The sequence below is a fragment of the Anopheles funestus genome, chromosome 3RL (assembly GCF_943734845.2).
Source record: "Anopheles funestus chromosome 3RL, idAnoFuneDA-416_04, whole genome shotgun sequence".
Lineage (NCBI taxonomy): Eukaryota > Metazoa > Arthropoda > Insecta > Diptera > Culicidae > Anopheles > Anopheles funestus.
Genome location: NC_064599.1, coordinates 76,995,459 through 77,018,253, shown reverse-complemented (window position 1 = coordinate 77,018,253; position 22,795 = coordinate 76,995,459). Strand labels below are relative to the sequence as shown.

The 22,795-nt window shown below is 43.0% G+C and overlaps 4 protein-coding genes across 7 annotated transcripts in view; 1 reads left to right on the top strand and 3 right to left on the bottom strand.

The window, feature by feature from the left end:
- The window catches only part of LOC125766962 (guanylate cyclase 32E), a 41,322-nt gene extending 31,422 nt beyond the window's left edge, over positions 1-9,900 (bottom strand). Inside the window, exons 1-2 of one of the 4 annotated variants that reach the window (XM_049433098.1) lie at positions 8,645-9,900; positions 7,330-7,478 (exon numbers count right to left, since the gene is read on the bottom strand). The gene's annotated coding sequence lies outside the window, so the exon portion shown is untranslated. Of the gene's footprint in view, positions 1-7,329 lie in introns of all 4 variants that reach the window. The other 3 variants (XM_049433099.1, XM_049433100.1, XM_049433097.1) reach the window with 3 other exon arrangements.
- Positions 9,901-10,525: 625 nt separating this feature from the next.
- LOC125766946 (kinetochore-associated protein 1) lies at positions 10,526-17,599 on the top strand. Its single transcript, XM_049433055.1, has 10 exons — positions 10,526-10,819; positions 10,886-11,121; positions 11,192-11,587; positions 11,670-11,860; positions 11,934-12,379; positions 12,447-13,664; positions 13,754-14,921; positions 15,000-16,009; positions 16,088-17,365; positions 17,444-17,599. Exons 1-10 carry the CDS (start codon positions 10,724-10,726, stop codon positions 17,597-17,599), a joined length of 6,195 nt encoding a protein of 2,064 aa, XP_049289012.1. The 5' UTR covers positions 10,526-10,723.
- An 81-nt stretch (positions 17,600-17,680) lies between these two features.
- Positions 17,681-19,686, bottom strand: LOC125767042 (uncharacterized). Its single transcript, XM_049433284.1, has 4 exons — positions 19,404-19,686; positions 19,236-19,265; positions 18,069-19,163; positions 17,681-17,933 (listed from the first exon to the last, which is right to left on the bottom strand). The coding sequence occupies exons 2-4, from the start codon at positions 19,263-19,265 to the stop codon at positions 17,769-17,771; spliced, it is 1,290 nt and encodes a 429-aa protein (XP_049289241.1). The 5' UTR covers positions 19,404-19,686; the 3' UTR covers positions 17,681-17,768.
- Positions 19,687-20,847: 1,161 nt separating this feature from the next.
- Positions 20,848-22,623, bottom strand: LOC125769563 (integrator complex subunit 6-like). Its single transcript, XM_049438295.1, has one exon. The coding sequence runs from the start codon at positions 22,621-22,623 to the stop codon at positions 20,848-20,850; it is 1,776 nt and encodes a 591-aa protein (XP_049294252.1).
- Positions 22,624-22,795: the final 172 nt, after the last annotated feature.

Sequence of the window (22,795 nt, the reverse complement as noted above, 5' to 3'; positions counted from 1 at the left end):
TTTGAGTATGATAATATATAAATAAATAACTCGATAGTTAATTAAATTTTCTTGAAATACTGAAGTTATATACGAATTGAAATGTTTAAATTTAACAATGTTTATAATGATAACACTACTACTGTAGTTTAACTAATCTTTATAAACGTAAAGCTTAATTCAATAAATGTGTATTATCGATCGTGAAAACACTCGTCCCAAAACAAAATAAACTACCACTTAGTAAACCACGCGAAAGAACCGATTTTACCCATTTTCCGTTTAAAGGCTATATGACAGGGCCGAAAATTAATTATAGTCCGCTAGATAACGCAGCATAAATCATTCGCCTTCCGTCACATCGTCTAGGGCTTCACACACCATCCGGTGCATCCTTACGAACTTGTCGACGTGATAAACAAATGGCAAGTTATTAGCGGACGAGAGATCACTTATGTCACGGCATACAAAACCAACCAGCGCGCTGTAAGGGAGATCCCTGACCCATTTCCGGTCCCAAGAGGTTTTGTAATATCGCTTCCCTGTTTTCCAACTCCCCCGTTGTCTCGCTCCATTAGTGAACGAAAGGCCTGTTCCAATCAGTGGTCACATCTTCTGTTTGCCATAAAAGCCGTGCGAGTTCGAATCCAGTGAGGCGCCGCAAGTTGCTCGTACGGTTCCATGGCAATAATGACCGAGTTTGAGTGCTGCTTGACTGGTTCGGTTAGGAGACGTATCAGTGGCGTTCGTTGGCGGTCACAATTGTAATCTGGAGAAGCTTATGCTATACGGTATTAGTTTACTTCCCAGTTCCGAGCGAACGGTTAGCTGCGCTCAAGGATCGTTTTACTTTATCATTACACTAAAACGTACTGTTTGATGTTATGCTGTTGGTTGTGCCAAATCAATAACAAGTAATGATGTTTTTGTATATTTTTTTATTTGTAAATAGTTAAAACTTGAAAGCAACAGGATCAAGTGAGAACATTTTCTTGCATTGCGTAATTCAGCTCCTAAGCTGCTTAAATGCTCTTTAAACGAATCCTTTTCTTAGAAGTAACCTAAGTGCTGGTATAGTATAGTAGAAGTATTTTTTGTTCTTATTGGAATAAATAAGCGGAACGTGTTAACGTTCCAATTTCTAAGGTGTATATCATATTTTTTATTATTCATTTAGAACGACCAAGAGTGTTTCAATAGGTCAATGAATGCACTACGAGCAGAGTAGTGTGCCACAACTTTAGCATCGCTATCTCTTACAATCCATTTATTCAAATCGATAACGATGTACAGCTGCTTTTGGTGTTTACTACCCGGACACTGACCATATGTACATCCGAGACTCGCTGGAACCTAGAACACTTTTCGCAATGCAGTGGCATAAAATGGTGAACATATATGTATGTGCCGAACACATATGAGCACAGCTCAGCACGGAAATTGAGCAACCGTCGAACGATAAACAAGAGCCCCCGAAATGGCATATCCGCCTTCGTCGAACGATGTTTGACGATGATGGGTACCAGCCAGACAGCAGGTCCCACACCCTCACGGTACGCCACAGGAATGCTAAACCTACGCTCATCGCGTGCATTACAAGCCCCTGTTGCTCCGGTTTTTTACTTTGCCCCAGTACGATTCAGTTGCATGCGGCTGGAAGCGACTTCGACTTCGGGCGTAGGATCTACGATAACCTCAATGGCTCATAAATCATTCGGTTGATAATTAACGGCTCAAACCATGGCACAGTGGGCCGCAGTACAGATCGCAAACTTACACTACAAGGCAGCACACTACACTGGGCTGGAAGCTGGAAAATGAATACTCACCCCCAGCATACACACAAAACGGCAAAAAGGTGACGGTGTTGGGCACGGAGTAATTATGGAATAATTTATGGTTAATTTGAATCATTTTAATTTGCACCGAATTCCAGGCTTGTTGAAGGCTTAAGACAACTATAAGCGCACAACTGTGACTACAAACACGAGGTGAAAACAGTAACACAGCATCTCACCTTCACACCGGCTGCCGGCTCGAGGAAACTGGGCACCACCCGAAGGGATGGATGACGTTTCGTATCAAGCGAGGCAAGATAATTAAGTTGTGGTCGTACCCCCTTCTTGTCGCGGCGTGTTGCAATTGCCGAGTTAACTACTCGGCAGATCCGATTGTGGCAATTATTGGCATTTCGGACGAGAAGGAAATTATTGGCAAACGGTCGTTAATGTGCAGATGTGGGATGTGATTCAGTACTGTCAACATACTTGTGTATAGGCGCTGGAATGTGTCACACTTTATGCACACAACATGCACTTACAGGCACTGTAAGGTACATAAATTTACACTAGGAAAGAGGAAGTTTAAAACCAGGCATGTTACCACAAAAGTTCATGACAATATCTAATTAATTTAGTTCCTTTAGGTGATCCAGTTTGTAATAATAACAATTTCTTACCATAAGAATAACTAATTACAAGTCTTTTAGCAAATATTGTAACGGACTAGAAGAAAGAATTCCCTTTTATTACGACTGGAAAATTCAAATGCAATTGATATTTTGTTTAAACACAATTCAATCAAAACTTTGAAAATCCTTGAGCTTTGAACGTCTAAAGTACTTGGTTTTGAGTAGATTCGAACTCGAAACATTTGGTATATAAGACTAACTGATTAACTTAGTACCACAGGAGCTTCTCTCTAAACTTACGCTTAAGTTATATTAGAATAGAAGTTGCATCTATTAGTTTCTAGATCTAGTAGATCCAGTAGATATTTCAGTTCTTGAAAGACGAACATCAACCTGATCTTTCAAAAAATATTTCCATTTTTACAGTATTTACAGAGTATTTACAGAATAATAATTTTTTTGTTTACTGACGTAAATCACACACAATCTGGCAATGATTCATCAATAAGTGTAACGCATGTCCGCTGCTTTCGATTGCACCAATTTTTGGAGCAATGAAATTTTGATGCAATGTATCACGCACCAGTTGCATCCATATCCGTTCACGTTTTGTTTTTTGTTCTTTATCGCACAAATATGCGTATAAAAATATCTTACACTTGTTTTCGAGAGGTTTGTTTTTATGTTACGATTTTGATCCACTCTTCAGCTGACAGCAAGAGATTCGGTAGGGTTACATTGCATTCAAGGTTTCCCCGTAAAACCCCTCTCGAAAACCAAAACCTTGCGCATCAATTTACGATCGTATGCGAGAATTCGATGAAACCGGTCTTGATGTCTTGATCTCCATATTTAAATTACCCGGACCCGGGTGTGTTCGCTCCGGGAGCTTAGAAAGAGCTAAGCGCTCCTCGTCGTTTCACGGTGGGATGCACTAGCGAAAAACTAAGAACTATGGGAAATGACAAAAGCAGAGGAAGCAGTTTTAACCCATCCGAGCACACTCCAGCCTCTACTCGCACACTCACTCTTAAATAGGTTAATGTTTGCCTAACCCAACCGCTTCGCCCTACCGGCATCTAGCGACTGTGTCGGGGAGTTTCCGCTGGTTCCTGAATTTTTTAAACACTCACCACCGCGCATGGTTTGACAAGGTTAGGTCGTAATGCTGCTGGTAAACATGTCCATAAATATACGGCTTCGGAAACCAGTTGGTACTGTATCGCAAAACGCAAACGATTGGTGCACGGGGCGGACATAAGGGTACCGCAAAAAGATAACCGTGTCGTTCCCACTCTAGGAGGGTAAACTCAATCCCCCACGTTTGCGTTGATCGTCGATGTCAAGTCTAAGCCCTTCATCCACCAATGGTTGGCTAATTTGTCAAAGTGTAATATTTATTTCCTTGCATTTGAGCGACTAGCTTTTGATATTTCCTCGACTAACAACATCGCCAAAGAGACCGAACCCAATCTTAATGTCCAATCGATACACAATCTACAGCTGCATCAGACAGTGCAACTAGTGCCGATGACAACTATTACGCTTAAGCACGACTTATTAATTTGACTACCGGATCGGTGAAGTTGCAGCAACGGCAGTCTACTCCGGCACGTCTCAGCTCGTCTGGGCGGTTCGGTGTCAATGTTGTTCACATCAAACACATTGCCACGGTGTGCTTTTTTTCCTTCTGTTCAATCCTACCTCGTCAACATGCATTACTTCGAATAATGTCATTATGAAATCGTGCTACTTGCAGAGCACACCACCCGAGTACCGGTTGTTGCCTAACGACGTCTTCTCTACTGCGCTACGCGGTTCGATCTTTCAACTGGGCGATGACTTCGCGCAGCATCTCGTGTTGAGCTACAGATGCCTTAGCAAAGGAAAATAGGGAAATTTTGCATAAAGTATGAGAAATTTTATTGAGAAAGAAAATTCTAACCCACTAGGAAGAAGTTATTTGGGAAATATGCTTTATACTCCATGGTAAAGGGATTCAAGGACTTCAGGTCTAATCAAGTCTAAGGACATCAGTTGGACTCTGAAGTTACCTCTAGACTGGTGTAAATCAATTCACAAGTAGCTCAAGATCAAATACAAAAAGAAGAAAAGGAATTATGTTCAGTTAACAATGTCCGGAGTCTCTCAAGATTTTGTCCTGAAACAAGTTGGCAAACATTATTCAATCTACAATATAACAGGCTTCCCAAACAAACCCAACAAGCCAATTCGAAATAAATATAATTTATCGTAATGAGCTATGGACATGGACGCGTGCTACAAAAAGTTACAAGATTTCGTGGCACTTCAACGGTGCCATTTTTCAAAACAAGGTCCTGGTTGCATAACATTATCACAACCTGTTAAGGAGTTCGTTTCAAATTACCTCGTCAGATTCATCACTTCGTAGGCTGTAAGATTTTCTGGAAGGTTATACTTCCTTTGTTGGCTTGGCTGAGTGTTGTGCTGCTAATGCTTGCTCCGCCAAAGAGAAAAAAACCCTTACAAGGCACCACAAAACGATTGATTGTGTGCTAAATTTTTGCCAATTCGGAGAAATGTTTCTTTTTTGGCTTTTGGCCCACACTATTCCAGAATGAATGAAACCTTCAATGCGTTCCAATCACGGCAGGATATTATTTTCCCAAAAAACCGAACCGACTACTTTTTGATTGACTCCGCAAGGCCAAACCATTTACGGATCGGCGACCCTTACAGGTGACCCACGTGCTGCTCTACCCAAAACCGGTGGTGGAGTTGTCGGGTGTGTGATATGTTGTTTTTTTTATTATTTCGATACTTTCCGTCACCTGTAAAGCACCCTTTAACCCGTCTTGGTGGACAAGCAGGGATGGAGAAAGGGTAAATAACAGGCAGTTTGATTGCTTGGTTTTTTTGCAACATCCCGTGACTCAATAATGTACCAGACACGCATACATACACACACACATGACAGTTTGGCGCAGAAAACCCTCGGGCTAAACCATTTAGCCAAGATCGCTCGTTCACTTTCACCGGTACCGTCACAAGGTTTGGCAGTAGGTCAACCTGTGGGCCGTACCCAAAAAGCATCTCCGCTGTACGATTTGGTTTCTGATGGTTTCAGTCATATTCAATTATTGTCTTTGCAGAAACGTAGTAGAAATTCATCTTTCCAGCGCTCGATGAAGCTGGAAGCAATCGTCAACGGTCTTGGAAGATGACATGCAGTGTCTGTTTCATTAGCCACAATTCTCACATCATGTCAAGACATGGAGATAATAGTGGATGGATTGAAAAGTTCCGCTTCTTCTACTCCTGTTTCTACTTCTATTAGAGACTCTATTAGAGACTCTTCACTAAGCTATGGGGAAAAAACTAACCTTACAAAATCAAACTAAAAACATTTTTTCTTAAATATTACTAAAAACAAATAATAAAGGAAATTTTAACTTTGGACGTATATGAGGACAACTTGTATAAACATTTATTTTTCAAGAATACTTGAACATAGCCTCTCATTTACGTACATGTTTGAATTTACTAAATTATTAAACCAATAAACTCTGAAAACAAAAACACTCAATACACTTATCAACTCAACCTTCCTTACATCATCGAAAACTTGCCAAAAATCATCTCATTCATTAATAAAAAAATAAATAAAAAACCGGTATCACGCACCGCAAGACGCGAGATTTACAATACGAAGAAGAAAACAAACGTATCTCGCGATTTCGTAAAGTTTTGCACGCGACCGGCAAAAGACATCCGGCAAACCGCACAACCTTAGACACTGCTCAAGACACAAAAGTGGCCTAACTTTAACGGTCAAATGTTGGGCATTTATTGGGCTTTGAACGGTGGGGAAAGAGAGAGTTCGTTTTCGCAAAGGTTTCATATATTTAGTGTGTTATAATTTTGTTTGTTTTTAAACCCATCACCTCACATCACACCGGCTGTGGTCGTCTTGGGATGGGACAAAAACTTCAACCAGATTGAAGTGGATTGAAGAAAAGGACGCACTCGGGCAACGAGTAGACGCAACGCTGTGTTTGAGGGAAAGTCACAACTTGTGAAACAACTAGTCAATAACATCTTCCAACTATTTGTGATTTGAAAAGAAAATTTAATTGTAAAAATACTGACGATAAATGATAACATATATAACACATAAATTATAACGCCGCTAAATAACTTGTGATGAAAACGTTAAAAAATAGCGTTCAAAATGATTCATTAAAATCCTGCTAAATACAAGCTTCGGTTTTTCTGCTCTCTCTCCCTTCTCTGCGATTCCAATAATCGTTAAACCATCCGATCAAAACTCATCACCACAGCGCGTAAAATTGCACATCCGCCAAATGTGACCCATTTTCAACCCCTTTGCGGCAAAAATCCATCATCCCGTTTCGTTTGGTTGGTTTATCATTAATTTTTTTCGCCTTCATTTAAAACATGCTAATAAGCGTTTTTTATGTAAGCTTCTGCCACCGTTTCGCAAACCTTTTGTGGGCAGAAATTAAACCTTGCCGCGTATCGCGGGACACAGATGCTTGGCGAACAGATGTATTTAACGATTTGCAATCGTCGTCGATATTTTACGACCCTTTACCAGGAACGACAGTGAAACGCCAATCGCAGGTCGATAATAAAAACCTCCACGACTTGTTTTTCATATCTCATACAGATTACGCGTTGATGTGTAAGATACGATTGCGTCCACAAAAATCGACCTTACTGAATGATAAGCTGTAATATTTGTTTAACTGATAAATGAGTGATGAACAAAACGCAAAACTAAAGCAAATTAAATCCCATGTAACATAATTATCATAAGATATTTACATTCAAATATTAATTATTTACATAATTGCTTAACGTTTATACCCTCTAGCAAGTATAAATACTTCTGTTGGTTGAAATTGGATTAAATTTCCATTAAAATTTGATCTTACCTTCCAATTGATTCTCGTCCGATAATCATTAATTACTTCGTTTCCTTGATACAGCTCATACACATCACGATCACACGTTTACTAAATTTTTAAACCATTAACACACACTTTCTAGAAACACTGTTTGAAATAATTTTCCTTATCAATGGCTGGCGTATTAAAAAAAAACATTTTAATAAAATTGCACCCTACATGATCGCATTCTAGATCTTCTCAACGATCATCCAACATCTGGAAACGGTTTAATTACTACTGGATAACGATTGACGCACGTAAAAACAAATACAAAAGCAGGTTAAAAAGCAAAAAAATCTCAAAAAATCTACGCAGAAAGAAATTAAAGAGTCTTACTGTTGGCGGGAAAATATATTCATGCTTCAAAACTCTCATCTCGTAGTGAGTAAGGAAACTAAAACATCATGTACGAAACGCAAACGGGGAAAAAAAAGGAAAATCAAACATGTTACAGCAAAAGGAAAAACCTGCTAACGCTAACGTATAGGTGGAAGAAAAAAACGTCAACAAAATCACCAGAAAACAGACGTCTCGTGTTATTTATAAATAAAGCACCGACACGGTGGAACACCGCACCATCCGATCAGCCTATAGCGATCACGGTGTGGCGGCGGTCGCTGACTCTTTTCGAAACGCGCGTTTTCGATGACGACTTTTCCTGCCAAAGCGTTACGGTGCGGCTCTTTGTTCTAAGCGGGCGAAAGGGCAAAAAAAACCGTCACGGTTCACGAGATGAAGGGAAAATGTGATCAAAATCGTAATTTTAATGTGATCGTGAGTTTACATCGAAAATGGATCAATCGTTTCGTTTAGAAAACCGATCCACTGCTAATTGGATTGGATAATAATACGATCTTATTGAGCAATAATTTGAGCAACATTTTTAGTTTAACAATACAAACTTTCTTCCAAAAAAAACTATAGAATGTGTTATACATTCGATCATTCAAAAGGTTGTTCGCTTGTTTTAATTAATTTGTTTCGATAACAATTAGAAGTGTTTGACTTAGGGTAAATTGGTCTTTTAGCTGAACTACATTTTGAAAGAACGCATGTTTAATTCATAAAATATTAAAAAAAAATTAGCCCTGCTACTAGTAGACTGCCTCATCATTACGGCCACTACAACTACTACTACTAAACTTCCAACACAACTGTTAACGCTTGCACTAGCTGAACGATTAAAAAAAAACCTGTTCCACCCTAAACGGCCCATAAACACACCGTCAGTGCAAACTGTATCAACAGCTACAAACAGCAACAAAATCGCACACTTCACTTTACGCATTTTATACATTACCAGCAAACCTTTCCATCACCACACACTGTTTTACCTTGCGGCACAACACTGTGAAACCTTTACACAGTATCAAATTCACCAAACTGCGGGCGCGAAAAGTGTGGCAGACAAAAACAAAATATATGTATAGTGCAGCGAATGCACGCTGCACCGCCAGACGGTGCAATTCGCACACTAACGCACGGCACGGTACGAACGCCACAGCACCACGCACTTCTTGCGGTAGGCCAACTTTCTTTCGGATACGCCCGGACAGCTGACACCTAAACTGTGCACAGAACAGCACGCACCGAACGGGGGGAAAAACCGAAAGGAACCGATCCGATCTCGCCAAAGTCACACCAATAACTGAACTGTTGAACATGCACGAACCACGAGCAAACCTTCGCGCGAGTAACGCACCGCGACAATTCACTGTTGCGTTGCTCAAGCAAATGCGTGAGTGAACGCGTGTCCGATGCAGGGTTGACTAGGTGTGAATATGAACTTATTACTTATTAACATTGTAATTCATTTAGATATCATATCATTAGAAATTATCGGTATATAGCTAATGCTGCAAGCCCAAGTTTAGTTTGCAAGTGGAATTTCCAATATACTAGGGACAGCGTCTACTGATTGCTTTCCAAAGTTACTCTTTCCTTTACAACTTAGATAAGATAAGACAAGTAAGATAAGCAACTAAAATAGGATACCCATCTTTCATCTTCACGATGTGAACAATAATTTATGCTTGTAGTTTTACATACTGTTATGTTATTAAAAAAACATTCTTTTATCAGCGTAGACCAACCCTGCATTTGATTCATCAAAGAGAATCAAAAAAACACTTCGTGCTGCAGGCCATTCGGAGGAATGGCTTTTTTATTTCATTCCTTTTTTCGCCGGTAGTAAACTGTACCGGGCTAGGTGTAGAAATGTACAGAAAGCCACGTGGGATAAAATGGGGGTAAGTGAAGGGTAGTGAAGACGCTTAAATCCGAACGTGCCATGTGCGTTCTCGGGTTGCCATCGGTTAGTTCATTCCGTTCGTCGAACCCATTCACAGCGAGAACAGCTGGTGGAAGCTTCATTGCAGATGCAATTTATGCATCTTCTGAAACTACATGAACTGTTAAACTATTTGCAGGTCTTTTTATATCAATTTGAATTCGGGATTCGATATCGATCGTATTGTATGAGGAACTTCAAACCAAGATCTAGATCCACACGTCCCACAGCATATATCTGTCTTATCAATTTTGTTATTTATTACTTACATGTATTATTTGGGGCGGTGGTGCATGTGAAAAACGGCGCCCGTCCACACGGCAGGGACCGGGTTCAAATCCCATCCGGACCGTCTCCCCGTAGCATGGACTGACTACCCTGCTACGTGGTAAAATAAGTCTTGATACGGCCAGGCCGTTCTAACCGAGTAAAAAAAAAACTTACATGTATTAAATGTTATTATTTAATTTGAAACAAATTAGAAAAGTGCATATCACAAGTATTCGTCTATGAGCCTTCGATGATCCTATCAATTCCAACTTCTAAATTGTTGAAACACGAGCTCTCTCCTTCTGATTTAAGACAAACGATACAGATTGTGGATAACAAAACAATGCTGTGTGTAAGTTCAATATGCTTAATGTAATAAATAATGTATAATTTAACAAATAATAATCTGAACAATCAGCTTTGTTGGACAATGAATAAAAACACATCCATTTGCATGTTGGATTACGTTTTGGTGTCCAATACAATTCAATCACTATTATTTTTATACTTTTTTATAATTTTTACTCAATGGCACTTTCATTAGATCAAAGAACTCCATAAATTACTGTATAAAAATTTGAATAAAAAACTGCAGTTTATTTTAAATTTGTCGTCCACGCGACTATTCACATGTGTGGTAGATTTCCAAAACAATCAAAATACTGTGGTTGCCAAACGAACTGTCAAAAAATCAAACTCAAAATAAGCGGTTCTTTTCGTTAGCGGTTCTTCTATTGTTTATCGCTTTTGGTAACGCCGTGCGACATTTTGTACTTCCTTCAGGGATTTTGTTAATTTGTTCGTTTTCAATCATTAAATATGTGGTTCTGCGTCGAACCTGTTTCATCGATCGACGAATCAATTGTGGGTGTGTTTTGTACGAGTGGATTATTAAGAATTTCTAGCAAGGAAACGGTAATACCAAGGGTCATCCTTCCGCTTGGCACATTCTTTAAGTAAAGGTTGCTTCTTCCCCTATAGGTCCTTAAAACACCCAATATAAATGGAATTTTACAAAACAACCGTTTAATTATATCGATCGACAATGCGTTGATTCTGTACGAAGATGAAAAACGCTGCAATCAAGCGAATTTTGTTGATGCTGTGTCTCCGGTCGAAGTAATTGCTGTCTCAGCTAGTGGAAATATCGTCGTATGCGGTTTAACCAACGGTACCATTGTTGTGCTGCACATATCTGGAGCTATTTTGCTTACATTGTAAGTATTCATATGCTTTCGGTGGTCCTTAAAATCATTACTAATGCAGTACTGGTACGGTTCATTACAGAGAGTTGCAGAGCCCCGATGGAAAGGGAGGAACCACCTTCGCCGGCATATTCGACGAAGGAAATGGTCGGTTCTTACTACACACGACAAAAGGTTCGCTCCACAGACTTATTCTCGATGAATCAAACATTCTCGAATCCATTACTTCTGGTCAGCAAGAACAAAAGTTTTCCCAGTATGCACATTACGAGAAGTTGATCGAAAAGTTGTTTAAAGATCCAGTCTCATGCTTCATTCCGATCCGGCAATACTGTGACGGCAAGGAGACAATCGTCCCGTTCATTGCTGCTGCAAATAAACATTCGATTTATTTCTCCAGTTCGGAGAACGTCGAAACTGTCCCGCTGAAGCCGGAATACAATGGAGTGAAAAAAATGTTTACCCTCATGAACTGCAAGTAAGTATGCCGTCTTAAAAACACTTTTTCCCTTCCCTGCATTTGGCTGTAAAGCACTAATTCGTTGTTTGAATCTTCACAGATACGCGTTGACCTACAGTGGTCAGCTGTTTGAAATATGTCCTCTGACGAAGATGATGTCGGAACTACCATGCATGTTTCGTATCGAAGAGCTTGTGATACTAGAAACTACTGGTGAAATTATCGAACTGCTCATAACAACCAAGCCAGACTGTAACGGAAAGATTCTGATGAAGATCGTTAGCTTCCCATGTAAGTATAGATAAACAAACATTTGGTATCTGTTTCACAAACAACTCACATCGTCCGTTTAATACCCAACTAGCGATGGAAATTCGCCAGGAAATGGAAATGTCCGAACACACTTGGTTGGTGCAGCAACCGAAAAATTCGGCCAACATCTACTACATCGCTGGCCTAACGCACAGTGAGCCGATAGTGCAAGAGTTCGAGCTGAAGATACTGTCCGAAACGGACCCATCGCTGCGTTTGGTAAAGCTAATTAAAATCGGACGTCTGGATGAGGCTGAAGAGTTCGCCAAACAGTTCGAGCTGGACGTACAGCTGGTGTATCAGGCACGTACAAAGCAACTGCTCGAAGGTCTCGGCACATCACCCGACGCGGAAGATTTGTTTTGCCGGTTAATGAAGGCTTTGGCCGACGTAAATGATCCACTGTTTCTTACCTCCATTCGTGATGCCAACATTGCTGATAGGAACATGAAAAAACGCTATTTGCAGTTTCTGCTCGAAAAAGTGTCCGCTGCCCAGGTAATGCTTTTTATGAAGTAACTCAAAACAGACAGACGGATGATAGAACTCTGGTTCTTCTTTCTAGAACGTTGACATGGAATCGGTGATCGATATCAACGAACGGTTGCTGCGCATGGAAACGCTCAAGCTGATCGATCCATACGAAATCGACCAGGATTGGCAGCAGTTTGTGTATCACGACAATCTACTGCAACTGTGCACCGAGCTGTTCCAGAAGGATATGGATGCGGCGTGCTTGATTTGGTCACGGCACATCGCTTGCATCTTGCCACAGCTCGACGACTCCAAAGTGGCCTGCCTGTTGCGTGCCATACCGAAGGAAACGTCCCCATTGCATGTCGTGCAGTGGTTGCTTCATTTCGTCGGACCCATCCTGCACCATCAACCGCAGCTAATGCATCTGCTGGTACAGTTTATCGTAACGCGCACCAAATCCTTCCAAAAGCTGGCCGGTTGGCCCATGATCGGTTTAACGTTTATCGAGGATGTGATCAAGCTGCTGCAGGAGGTAAAGTTCCCGCTGATCGATCTGCGGCTACAGTACGACAGCAACATGGAAGAATTGCACCGCATTGCAAGTGCGTTGCGCGATCTTGTCATACTGAAGCAGCAGTTCAATCTGCAGGCGAGCCTCGATTGTTACATGCAGGAGGATGTCAACAGTACCGCATTCCGTTTGTTACAAATAACACCGCTCAATCTGCTCGCTCGCATTGTTACCGAGTTTCTGTACAAATTTTTCATCGGCAAGGAGCAGTTGCTGTTTGAGCAAATCGTACACTACGTGAAGTTTCTAACCGTTAATCAGCACAACAGTTTCTGGGATCAGCGGTGCGTTGCGCTCGTCGAGCTGCTGTATGATGAACAACAACAGCTGGAAACGGTGTTGGTAATATTGCGTGCCGCTCCGGTACCGTGGTCTCCAGCCGTTGCTTCACTAATGCGCTACTCCGCTAGCGATCTACCGATCGCGGCCGAAACAATCAACGAACAGAATACGCAGATCATCAAATGTCTGAAGGTGAAGTATGGCTGGAGTCTGAAGGCACTGTTCAATACCCAGCTGTTGGTGCAGCGTGTACTGAAGCTGCACCATCCGGAGATGCTGGCCGATATTAATGCTATCGTGAAAACAGATCGCGGATTGGCCTTCAGGACGGATGTGAGCGTTATTGTAAAGATGGCTGAATATGGTGAAGTGATTGCCGCTGCACAGTATCTTGATGAGTTGGAGAACACACGACGGGATAATTGCTGTCGAAGCAGCATTTCGATGATGATTGTAACTATCGAACAGCTGCAAGCTACTTCAAAGCAAAACCAAAAACAGAATGCTATTTATTATATTTCAACTATTCTTTTTATCCTTAGCGTATGATCGATGGAGGACGAATTTCAACTGACATGACGAACGCGTATCTGGAAGCATTACAGATGCTGAAGCGACGAGCCAGTACCGATCAGCAAAACGCTATCCAGCAAATCGTGAATATTGTCCAGCTACGTGCCGAGTTTGGATTGTCCGTGTCCTGTGCCAGCTATAGCCATACAACCGAGCGCACCAGTTTGCTGCTTAACGGCATTAGAAGCATTTTTGCCAAGCTACAGCACAATCGCGACCAGTTTGTCGATTTGCTGCTGGGTGCAATGAGACGGCTTTCGTCACTGTTGGGTATGAATTTGCTCGACTCCCTGTACGAGGTTATGGTTTTGCTGAAAAACATTCATCTTAGCTGCCTTCTAGCGGGCCAGCTTACCGAAATGGCTAACCTGCGACAACCGAACGCTTTCAGTTCGGTACATCGTATCGTTTCGTTGCTTCTCGTGCAGCAAGTACAAAGTATGCATTCGAACCAGTGCTACGCTTGGATGGAAGATCCACTTACATTTCCTGTTTGTCGCGAGCTGCTTTATCAAACCGCAACCGACTGTCCGCAGGAAGTAGCTGTCCGGTTGGAGCTGTTGCGCTGGATCCAACTCGGTGCACGCTACTATCCGGTCGGCATTGAGGATGAGTTCAGCAAACGTACGATCATCCCGGAAACCGTGTTTAACGCCATGTACGAGCAGCTGGCGGAAGATGGCATAGCCAAACAGAATGGCATTAATGGAACGACAAATTTTAAAGACTTCAAACGTGAATCACTTTCCACGTTCGATGTGGTAAACGATGAATTCGATCAGGTTAGCGTGCCAAGGAACCGACAGGTGCAGGAGCAAGAAACGATCGTCACTTGCGTAGGGCTTGCACTGCAGATGGTACTATTGCGCGTGAAAGGGGGCACAGGTTCGAGTGGCACGTTCACACACCTTCTAGCCCTCATTGGACCGATAGATGAGGTGGCCATTTCCACCGCGTTTCAAACCACGCTCGACGGGTTGATTCGTTTAAAACAATACCCGCCGGTTATCGGTATTGTGCATCAGCTGCGATCCTATCAATCAACGCTAGGGCTACTGATACCGACTCCGTACGCAGAAAACGTTTCGCGCAAAACGATCAAGTACATGCTTTCGCAAAAAGAACCCAACTATAGCGGTAAGTATAGATTCACGTTTAAACTACGGTATTTATCGCGCCATTCCATATACGACGAGATTAATCTTTCCGTTTCAGGTGCCATCATGACGCTGTTCACGTGTGAAAACCGTGACGCCTGTCTCGAGTATCTGCGCACCAATCTTACGAATGAATCGCAGCGTATCGCACTTCATACGATGCTCGAATTTTATTACTTCACCATCGGGCAGGAAGCGAAGGCAGTGGAGGAGCGTAACCAGCGGCTTCGGTACACGCTGTTTTACGAGCTGTGCAAGCTAGATCCTTCGCTGAAGGCCAAGAAATCGTTCATCTTCCACTCGCAGTCGGACCTGATGAAGGAACTCAAGCACAAGGTGATCAATGTGGAGCTGCTGCGCAAGTTAAGCGACGCCTTCGGTTGGGACTACCAGCAGATGCTCGTCTCGCAGGTAATCACCCTGCTCGGCCAGCAGGATCTTTCGTTCACCGTCCGCACGGACGCATACGGACAGGAAGAGATTGTCATTAACGAAACAACAGAGGCGATGCTGGCACAGCTGCAACCGTACCTGGCCGAGATTGACAACGTGGTGCTGCTCTGCAGCAAACTGAGCAAGTACATGGAACAGGCCAATGGGTACTTTTACGAGCAGTTCTTCTGCATCTTTGAGATACTTTCGCAGTACGGCGAAACGAAGGATGACATACAGACGTGGCGTAACATACTTACCTTCATGAAGGATCAGCTAACCGGGCGACGCCGTCAACGTCCGGGACAAACCGAACTCGAGGCTTGGATGCGCATACACTCCGACGGCGATATGCTGCCGGAAATTGCCAAATATCGATACCCGTTCATGCTAATCCTGCGCCAACCGCTAAAGGTTCTGCTGAAGGAAGACATTACGATCGAAAACTACCACAAACTGTTAATACTGGTGTCGTTGAAAGCGTCCGCGGAGGGTTTGGATTGTCGTGAGATGAACGACTACTTCTGCCGATCGGCCGTCATCAATTCGATCAACGAGTACAAGATTCAGAACAGAGAAAAATCTCTACATTCCGAATGGCATCGACAGTCGAAGAACAAAGCGTTCCTGCAGTCGGTATGTTTTGAGCGGGAAGAAATTTAACTTTGGATTGTACTTGATTGATTTCATTTTTTCATTTTTTGTTCGCTTCAGATACTTCGCATCGTGGACAGTGTGTGCGATTTGTCCACCAAACTGTACATCCTGTACTACATCACCTGCAATGCGCTCGATGGTGGCGATCAGGTGAACGCAGCATACGCCTGCTATCAGTTTGCTCGCGCGCACGAATCCAACCTGATCGGCATCCCGGAGGCGAAGGATAAGATCGAAAAGATCTACCGGAAGTATCCGGTGCTGAAAACGCAACAGCTGCTCCAGCAGTACGGTGTCACCGATGAGAAACAGTTCCAGCTGGTGAAGAACCCGCAGGAACTGATCCAGTCACTGTACAGCGAATCGTGCTTCCAGAAGGTGAAGGTGAACGAACTAGCAACCACCATCGGACAGCTGCACGATTTGGACGTGGAAGCCATTCAGATGGGGCTGCTACAGAAATGGCTTACGATGTTCGGTGGATCGGGCATGGTGGCTGCTGCCGATGCGTTCAACAACGGTAGCGGTATGCTGGAGGAAACGCTTTACGATGATCATAACGTTTCGGGCGCAAGCCAGGAAGATGAATCGAACGTGCATGAGTGTATGGCGCGTGCTTACTACATTCTCAGCAGCTGGCAACGTTCGAAAAGTGTTGAGTTTCTGGTAGCCGAACTAAACTCCAGCCTGGATGCATCGCAAGGTGCATCGGACGTGAGCAAACAGTTGCAGATTTATCAGTGCTTTAGCAAGCTTGTCGACGACAACTGTACGACGTACCGGGAATTCTTCACCCAGAGACGTTACGTTGCGTTGAAGTGTGTCCACCTGCTGAAGGCGCTCGGCATGCACACGATCTCTGTCGTTCGGTTCGAAGAAACCGACAAGATGGCATTGCTAAAAATGCTCTGGCAATCGCACGCCACCAACCCGAAGGGACTGGAGGTGCTGTCACTGATCTGCATCGGGTACGACATATACGTACCGCAGATCTGGAACGGCATCCTGAAGCAGATGGCACGGTTGGGGCTGGTGGGAAATTTGCGTGCCCTGATCGACATCGTTACTGCCCACCGGCAGCTGTTTGGGCTCGAGGGCTACCGAATGGCATGGGAGCTGCTGATCAAGGAACCGTTCCGCAGTGCAAATCGGGAACAGTCGTTGGCCGAGGATGCGCTACTCGCACGCTCGCTAGTGATGGTCCAAAAGTGTCCCATTTCGTTCCGCCTAAATCTGATCGAAATTGCCGACGTTTGTGTTAACGTGAATCGTGCCAATATGGCTGCGGTGTTGCTTGGTTTCTCCGACGAAGAGCAAAGAGAGGCGCTCAAGAAGGTAAGATCGTCTGGGGTGACGAGTTGACACGGCGTGTAGTGTTTAAAATATCTAATCTTGTACTCTTTCTTCATTCAGCTAATTGCAACCCTAGCTGTGCCAGATTTGCACGATCAAATACGCGAGCTGGAAGAATTTGGATTGGCCACAACGATCACGAAAGCAGTCTGTCGGGAACTATTACATTCCCCCCAATCGTCTCCTTCAGTAGAGAAAAAATGGCGTACAAACTAAAACATTACATTAATAACGCAATCGTTCGATATCGTTCGACGTGTAACAGATATTATTTTAAAATAAATTAACATTAGCGATACCTGCTACATTGAAATCTCTTACAGACGGGTTTATTGTTATGCGATGTCGGGTGTCACTCATCCAAGGCTTCGGTTGTTTGATTACGTTATATTCTATCACTTTTAGCTTCATCGAATGCTACTGCTAGTGTCGGCATCATTCGTTTCAGTTTGTCTATTTCACGCTGATAAATGCCGTGACAGTGGCTGACCCGTAGCCAACGTAGTGCTGGAAAACGTTTCACCAGTATCAGCAGGTGAGTCTCCTCCAGCTGTGAAGGCGCGAAAGGAATATTTTAAATTAGAAATGATTCAATTGGTCCATTATTTTACTAGGAATTTGCTAACATGAATGTAAATTTCTATCTTTCGCCAGAACATTTAAATTAAAGCTGAGAACAACATACCTTTCGGTAAAAGGCAATAACCATCCGCTCTACACTGTACGTTGGCGTGAGTTGCAGCATCTCTGGATAAACCTTCACATTCATCAACGTCAGCGATCGCATCCGATTGAAAGCCATCAGTCCTTCGATGCCCTCGAGGTACGTACCGGGGAGTTCCGCCGAGCCAAGCTCCAACGTTTGTAGTGCCGGTAAGTGTACACCCTGTAAATTCACACGACACGCCACAATGCGCAGCCGTTCCAGCCGGATCAGGTTCGCGATGTGCTTTAGCTCGATCGTACCTTCGGCCACCTCTAGGGACAGTTCAACCAGCTGCGTCAGTGTGTCCGCTATGGTGTGAAGCACGTAGCTGTCGATGAACTTCATGCGCAGCTCCAATCGTTGCAGCTGATTCAAACGCTTGAAGAATGCAATGCTAATGTTTCGCTCACTCTTCGTCATGCCTTTTTGACGCCGGTCGATCGCAAGTTCGCGCAAATTGTCCGCTTTAAGGTTGTAGAAAAAGTAGCTTTCCTTCGAATCGAACACGATGCTAAGCGCGTACAGTTGTTGGATAAAGTGCAGTAGAAAGTCGATATGTTCCTCGGACAGTACGTGTAGATGAAGGCGCGAAAGTTTGGGCGCCACAAACCATATATCTAGTACGTCAGTACACTCTAGGTTTAGCGTACGAAGCTGGTCCATGCGTATCACGACTGCCCGTGGACATTCCGTATGGCAACTGCCCGTCAGGTGGAGCGTTTGTACTGTGCGAAGGTTTATGTACTGTCCTTCCCACATTGCGATCCATCGCGGATCGTTTGGGAATGCCAGATGCAGCTTCACGTTAGACGGCGATGGGACGATTGTTGATAGCAAGCGCAGTCCTTTAAAAGCATCCCCGTTGATGGGATTATCCAGCTTGAGTGTCAAGTTGGGGTAAGCTCTATGAATGGGATGTTTGGAAAGCACCAGCGTTCGTTGTCCATCAATCAGGAGTGTTACGTTGCGGGCAATGTATCGTTCCGATAGCAAGACTGCATTCCATCGTCGACACACCAGTGTTAGATTGCGGCGAGTCCGCCAATCGAGATGATCGAATATCTGTTCCAAAATCTATAACATCAAAAGTGTCGTTTGAGCGTTTGTTTGTTTGCCACACAAAACTGTCCACTATTTCAAACTTACCTCATTGGGCATCTGGTTAAAGTTTGCCATCTGAAACGGACCGGCAAATGGGGAATTCACATGTATTAGCAACAATTCTCCTTTTGGCGAAACTGCCGATTAATCCACTGTTTACACACAGCCACAAACAACCTTTCCTGCGAGATGTATCACATGATAGTACCGTACCCGGGACACCCACAATACTGTCAATCGGACGTACGTTTAATGAACCGCCTAGGGCACAAGCATAAACTTGTTTCCCCTTTTTTTTGATCTAATTATCGTCTAACATCTTTTCTGCTGGTTCTCTTTATCAGGTGCGTTTCAGCGTACGTAACGCAACAAGTACGATAAGGACCCTGAGACGTTTCATATTTCCTGCTTTGAGGCAATAACAACAATCGGATCTGCTGACTAACAAGCATTTGTTTATGTTTATGCGTATGTTGGGCGGGAGGGAAGGTGAAAGCGGCAATTCGAGTCCGTTGCACACTTGGCCATAACTAACTCACTTGAACAAATCGTTATGACACATCGTAAAACAAAATAATTTTGAACTTACAAAAAATCAAGATATTAAACATATGATTTATTATTCTTTCAACAATCGCTCGCAATAAACACTGATTCTGTTGTTTTTTTAAATTGAACCAAGAGATCACAAAACGAGGAATTCGTAAACACAACAAAACGTGATCAGTTGTGAGTAGTCTAGTAAAAGAATGACTTCTATTCTTTCGCATGAAGAATGGCTTGCGACGTGATTTCTGATTCAAATAGGTTCCGCTATTTCGTTTCGTACGGTTACATCTTCAACAGATATAATATTAGTGTCTACAAGTCCGGAAGTCTGGCACCACACTAATGTAACCTGATCTTTTCACTTAACTCATTCATAAGGAAAAATTCTCTGCCCATTGCCTCATATTTTTTACCCCTCTTTTTGTTTCTGCGTCGGCAGATTATTTACCGTAGGGGGACAGTTTGTTCCATTTCTTTGCATGATCATTCTTGTTCGAAACTGCTAGCAACTCAAGGAATAAACAGGAAGATACAAGTGTGTTCTTGAACGTTTTTGAATTCCCTCACACGTTCAGCATTGAAAACGATCATGACGCAACCCAGCTTAGTGTTTAGATTAATCAGCAATTCTGTTTAAGAAATGGAAACGATTTTTTTCGCGTAACAACAAATGTTCGAAATTGTTTAACTAAACGATGTTTGTCAACTGCTCTACGCAAGTTTTACATAGATTTGTTTTTAGATATTCAACCTGTACAATCTGTTTTGGACTGATTATAACAAATCACCCTTACATCAAGTGTAAATATTTCTAAGTTCTCTTCATATACATAATTCGGTAATTAAGGATTGGCAATGTTAATGGTGTTTTTGATACTAGTAATGGACATTCTAATCCTATCGGTGCCGCCGGTGCACTCCTCCGCAATCATTTATGTAAGGTTCATTCTTAGTCAGATATCTATGTTCAATTTCAGTTCCATGTCCGTGTAGTATGCATTTTTTCTTTATCGATCTGTTCGGACCTCACATTAACATTCCTGAGTGTATCGCTTCTTCAAGTTCTATGTGACTGGATCGTCTGAAAAGAGCAATATTTACCTTTCGTCTAAAGTAATTTCATTCTCTTCGTTGTGCGTTTGTTAGATTCCTGCGGGTTATATCGAACCGATGTGACTGGAAAGCTCTCGGTACTATCGCTGTCAGTGATGGTCCGCAGGCTGGCAACACTCGGCTGGGTTGTGTAATTTTGCATCTGCGATATAGGTACCGTGTGTTTGAGGGAATTCATGCAGCTTGACATATTTTCCGGGTAATAGAAGACATTTCTCAAACGATTTATCATATCGAGCATGTCCTTCCGATCGATGGCGTGAAGTTTGCGATAATCTGGAGGCGAAGTCGACCGTTCGGTGGTCGGTACGACGATATTTTTAACTGTCTGCTCGGTATCCTCTTTGCGCCGGTGTAGCAACGCATGTACATTGATTAGCTGAGCGGTTTCCAGCTGCTTCGCATTGGGTTTGCCTTGTTGCCCGGACACGTAATCACACAATTGCATACGGTGCAATTTTGCATCCTGTCGCATGTTGTTCAAACTTTTCAATATGTTATAATTAAGATAATACACGTTTTCATCCGGCAATACCGTTTCCAACACCGAATTTTCCAACATACCGCTCAACGCTTTGCGCAAGTAAAAACAGTAGTACGGTGGTATCATAGATATGTAGTGCTTCATGGCGTAAATGAACTTCAGATTTTTCGCGTTCAAAAGAGGAAAATTTTCATCCATCAGTCGATGCAGCTCGGGATAGTTGTAGGGTAATACATACAAAAATGTTTTCCCGGAAGCTCGTTTAAGGTAGCCAAAGGGTTGTTCCTTTCGATTCGTGTTCGTCGTAATCACCACCGGCCATACCTTGTCTTCGTCCGCTGTAAGTAGTATGCTGCTTCCACCCATGCGTTCCCGCACCTCGTACTTGTCGACTGGGATATTCATCGTCCATACCGGTTCGTCGCAACACACAGGAAGAATGCGCACCTCTGGATGAGCATCCCGTGGTGGCAGCTCATTTTGTTTTAAATCTGGCCAGTAAGATTCTGGGAAAGGCCACGACCCTTTCCATTCCTTACCACAGTACGTGATGGCACAATTCGACGGCTCAAGTTTGATGATGCTTGTTTGGGCAATGCATGTTATGTGGGTTGTTTCTTGTACAAAATTAACCATCAGCTCAAAATTTAAGCTTTTCGCTAGTCGCGATATGCTTTGATCCAAGGTTCTCTTCGATGTAATCCGCATACACCATCCACCCATTGCAAGAGCCATTTTTTCGATGTACGGCGAACTTTTCAAACTCCCTAGAACCAATGCAAACAATCGCTGATCCCAGCGGAACGGTTCCTTCGTCAGTCGTGATCCATCCAAGTTCGGGTAAAGCGGCAAACATTGCGTATTGTATACCTTCGGATAGCGGTGATGGCTTGTGAGGAGCACAATCCAGCTGCGCATGTTGTTGAATGGACATCTTCCATATCCGTACGTATCAAGGCCAACCATCATGCGCTCCTGATTGAGTAGCTCAAACACATTTCCTAGTGCATTGCTGTCCGATGTACTTCCAGTGCATTGTAGTGTGATTAATGCGGTTTTAAACTGCTCCATACTTTCGTTCCAGCCCGCTTTTACATTTTTCGGTGGAATGTCGTATGTTAGTAGCATGTAACGATCGTACTGTCTGTCCGGATGCGATTCACGAAGTTCTAGGAACATTTCCACCGTCTGTTTCGCGATATCTATGTATGAATTGCGCACCCCATTCATCATCGACTGTTGTAGCATCAATGGGGTGTTGTCCAACAGAAAGATGATCACCGCCATGGTGTGATTTTACCCGCAGAAAAGAATGAGTGCACAAAAGAGAACTGGGAAAAGAACGAACGCAAAACTAAATTAAAATTTGAGGAAAAAACATGCACAATTTAGAGCAGGCCACGTTCTTACACCAGTTTTGATATTTCCAGATAGACAGAAAAGAAAACCCTTCGGAACA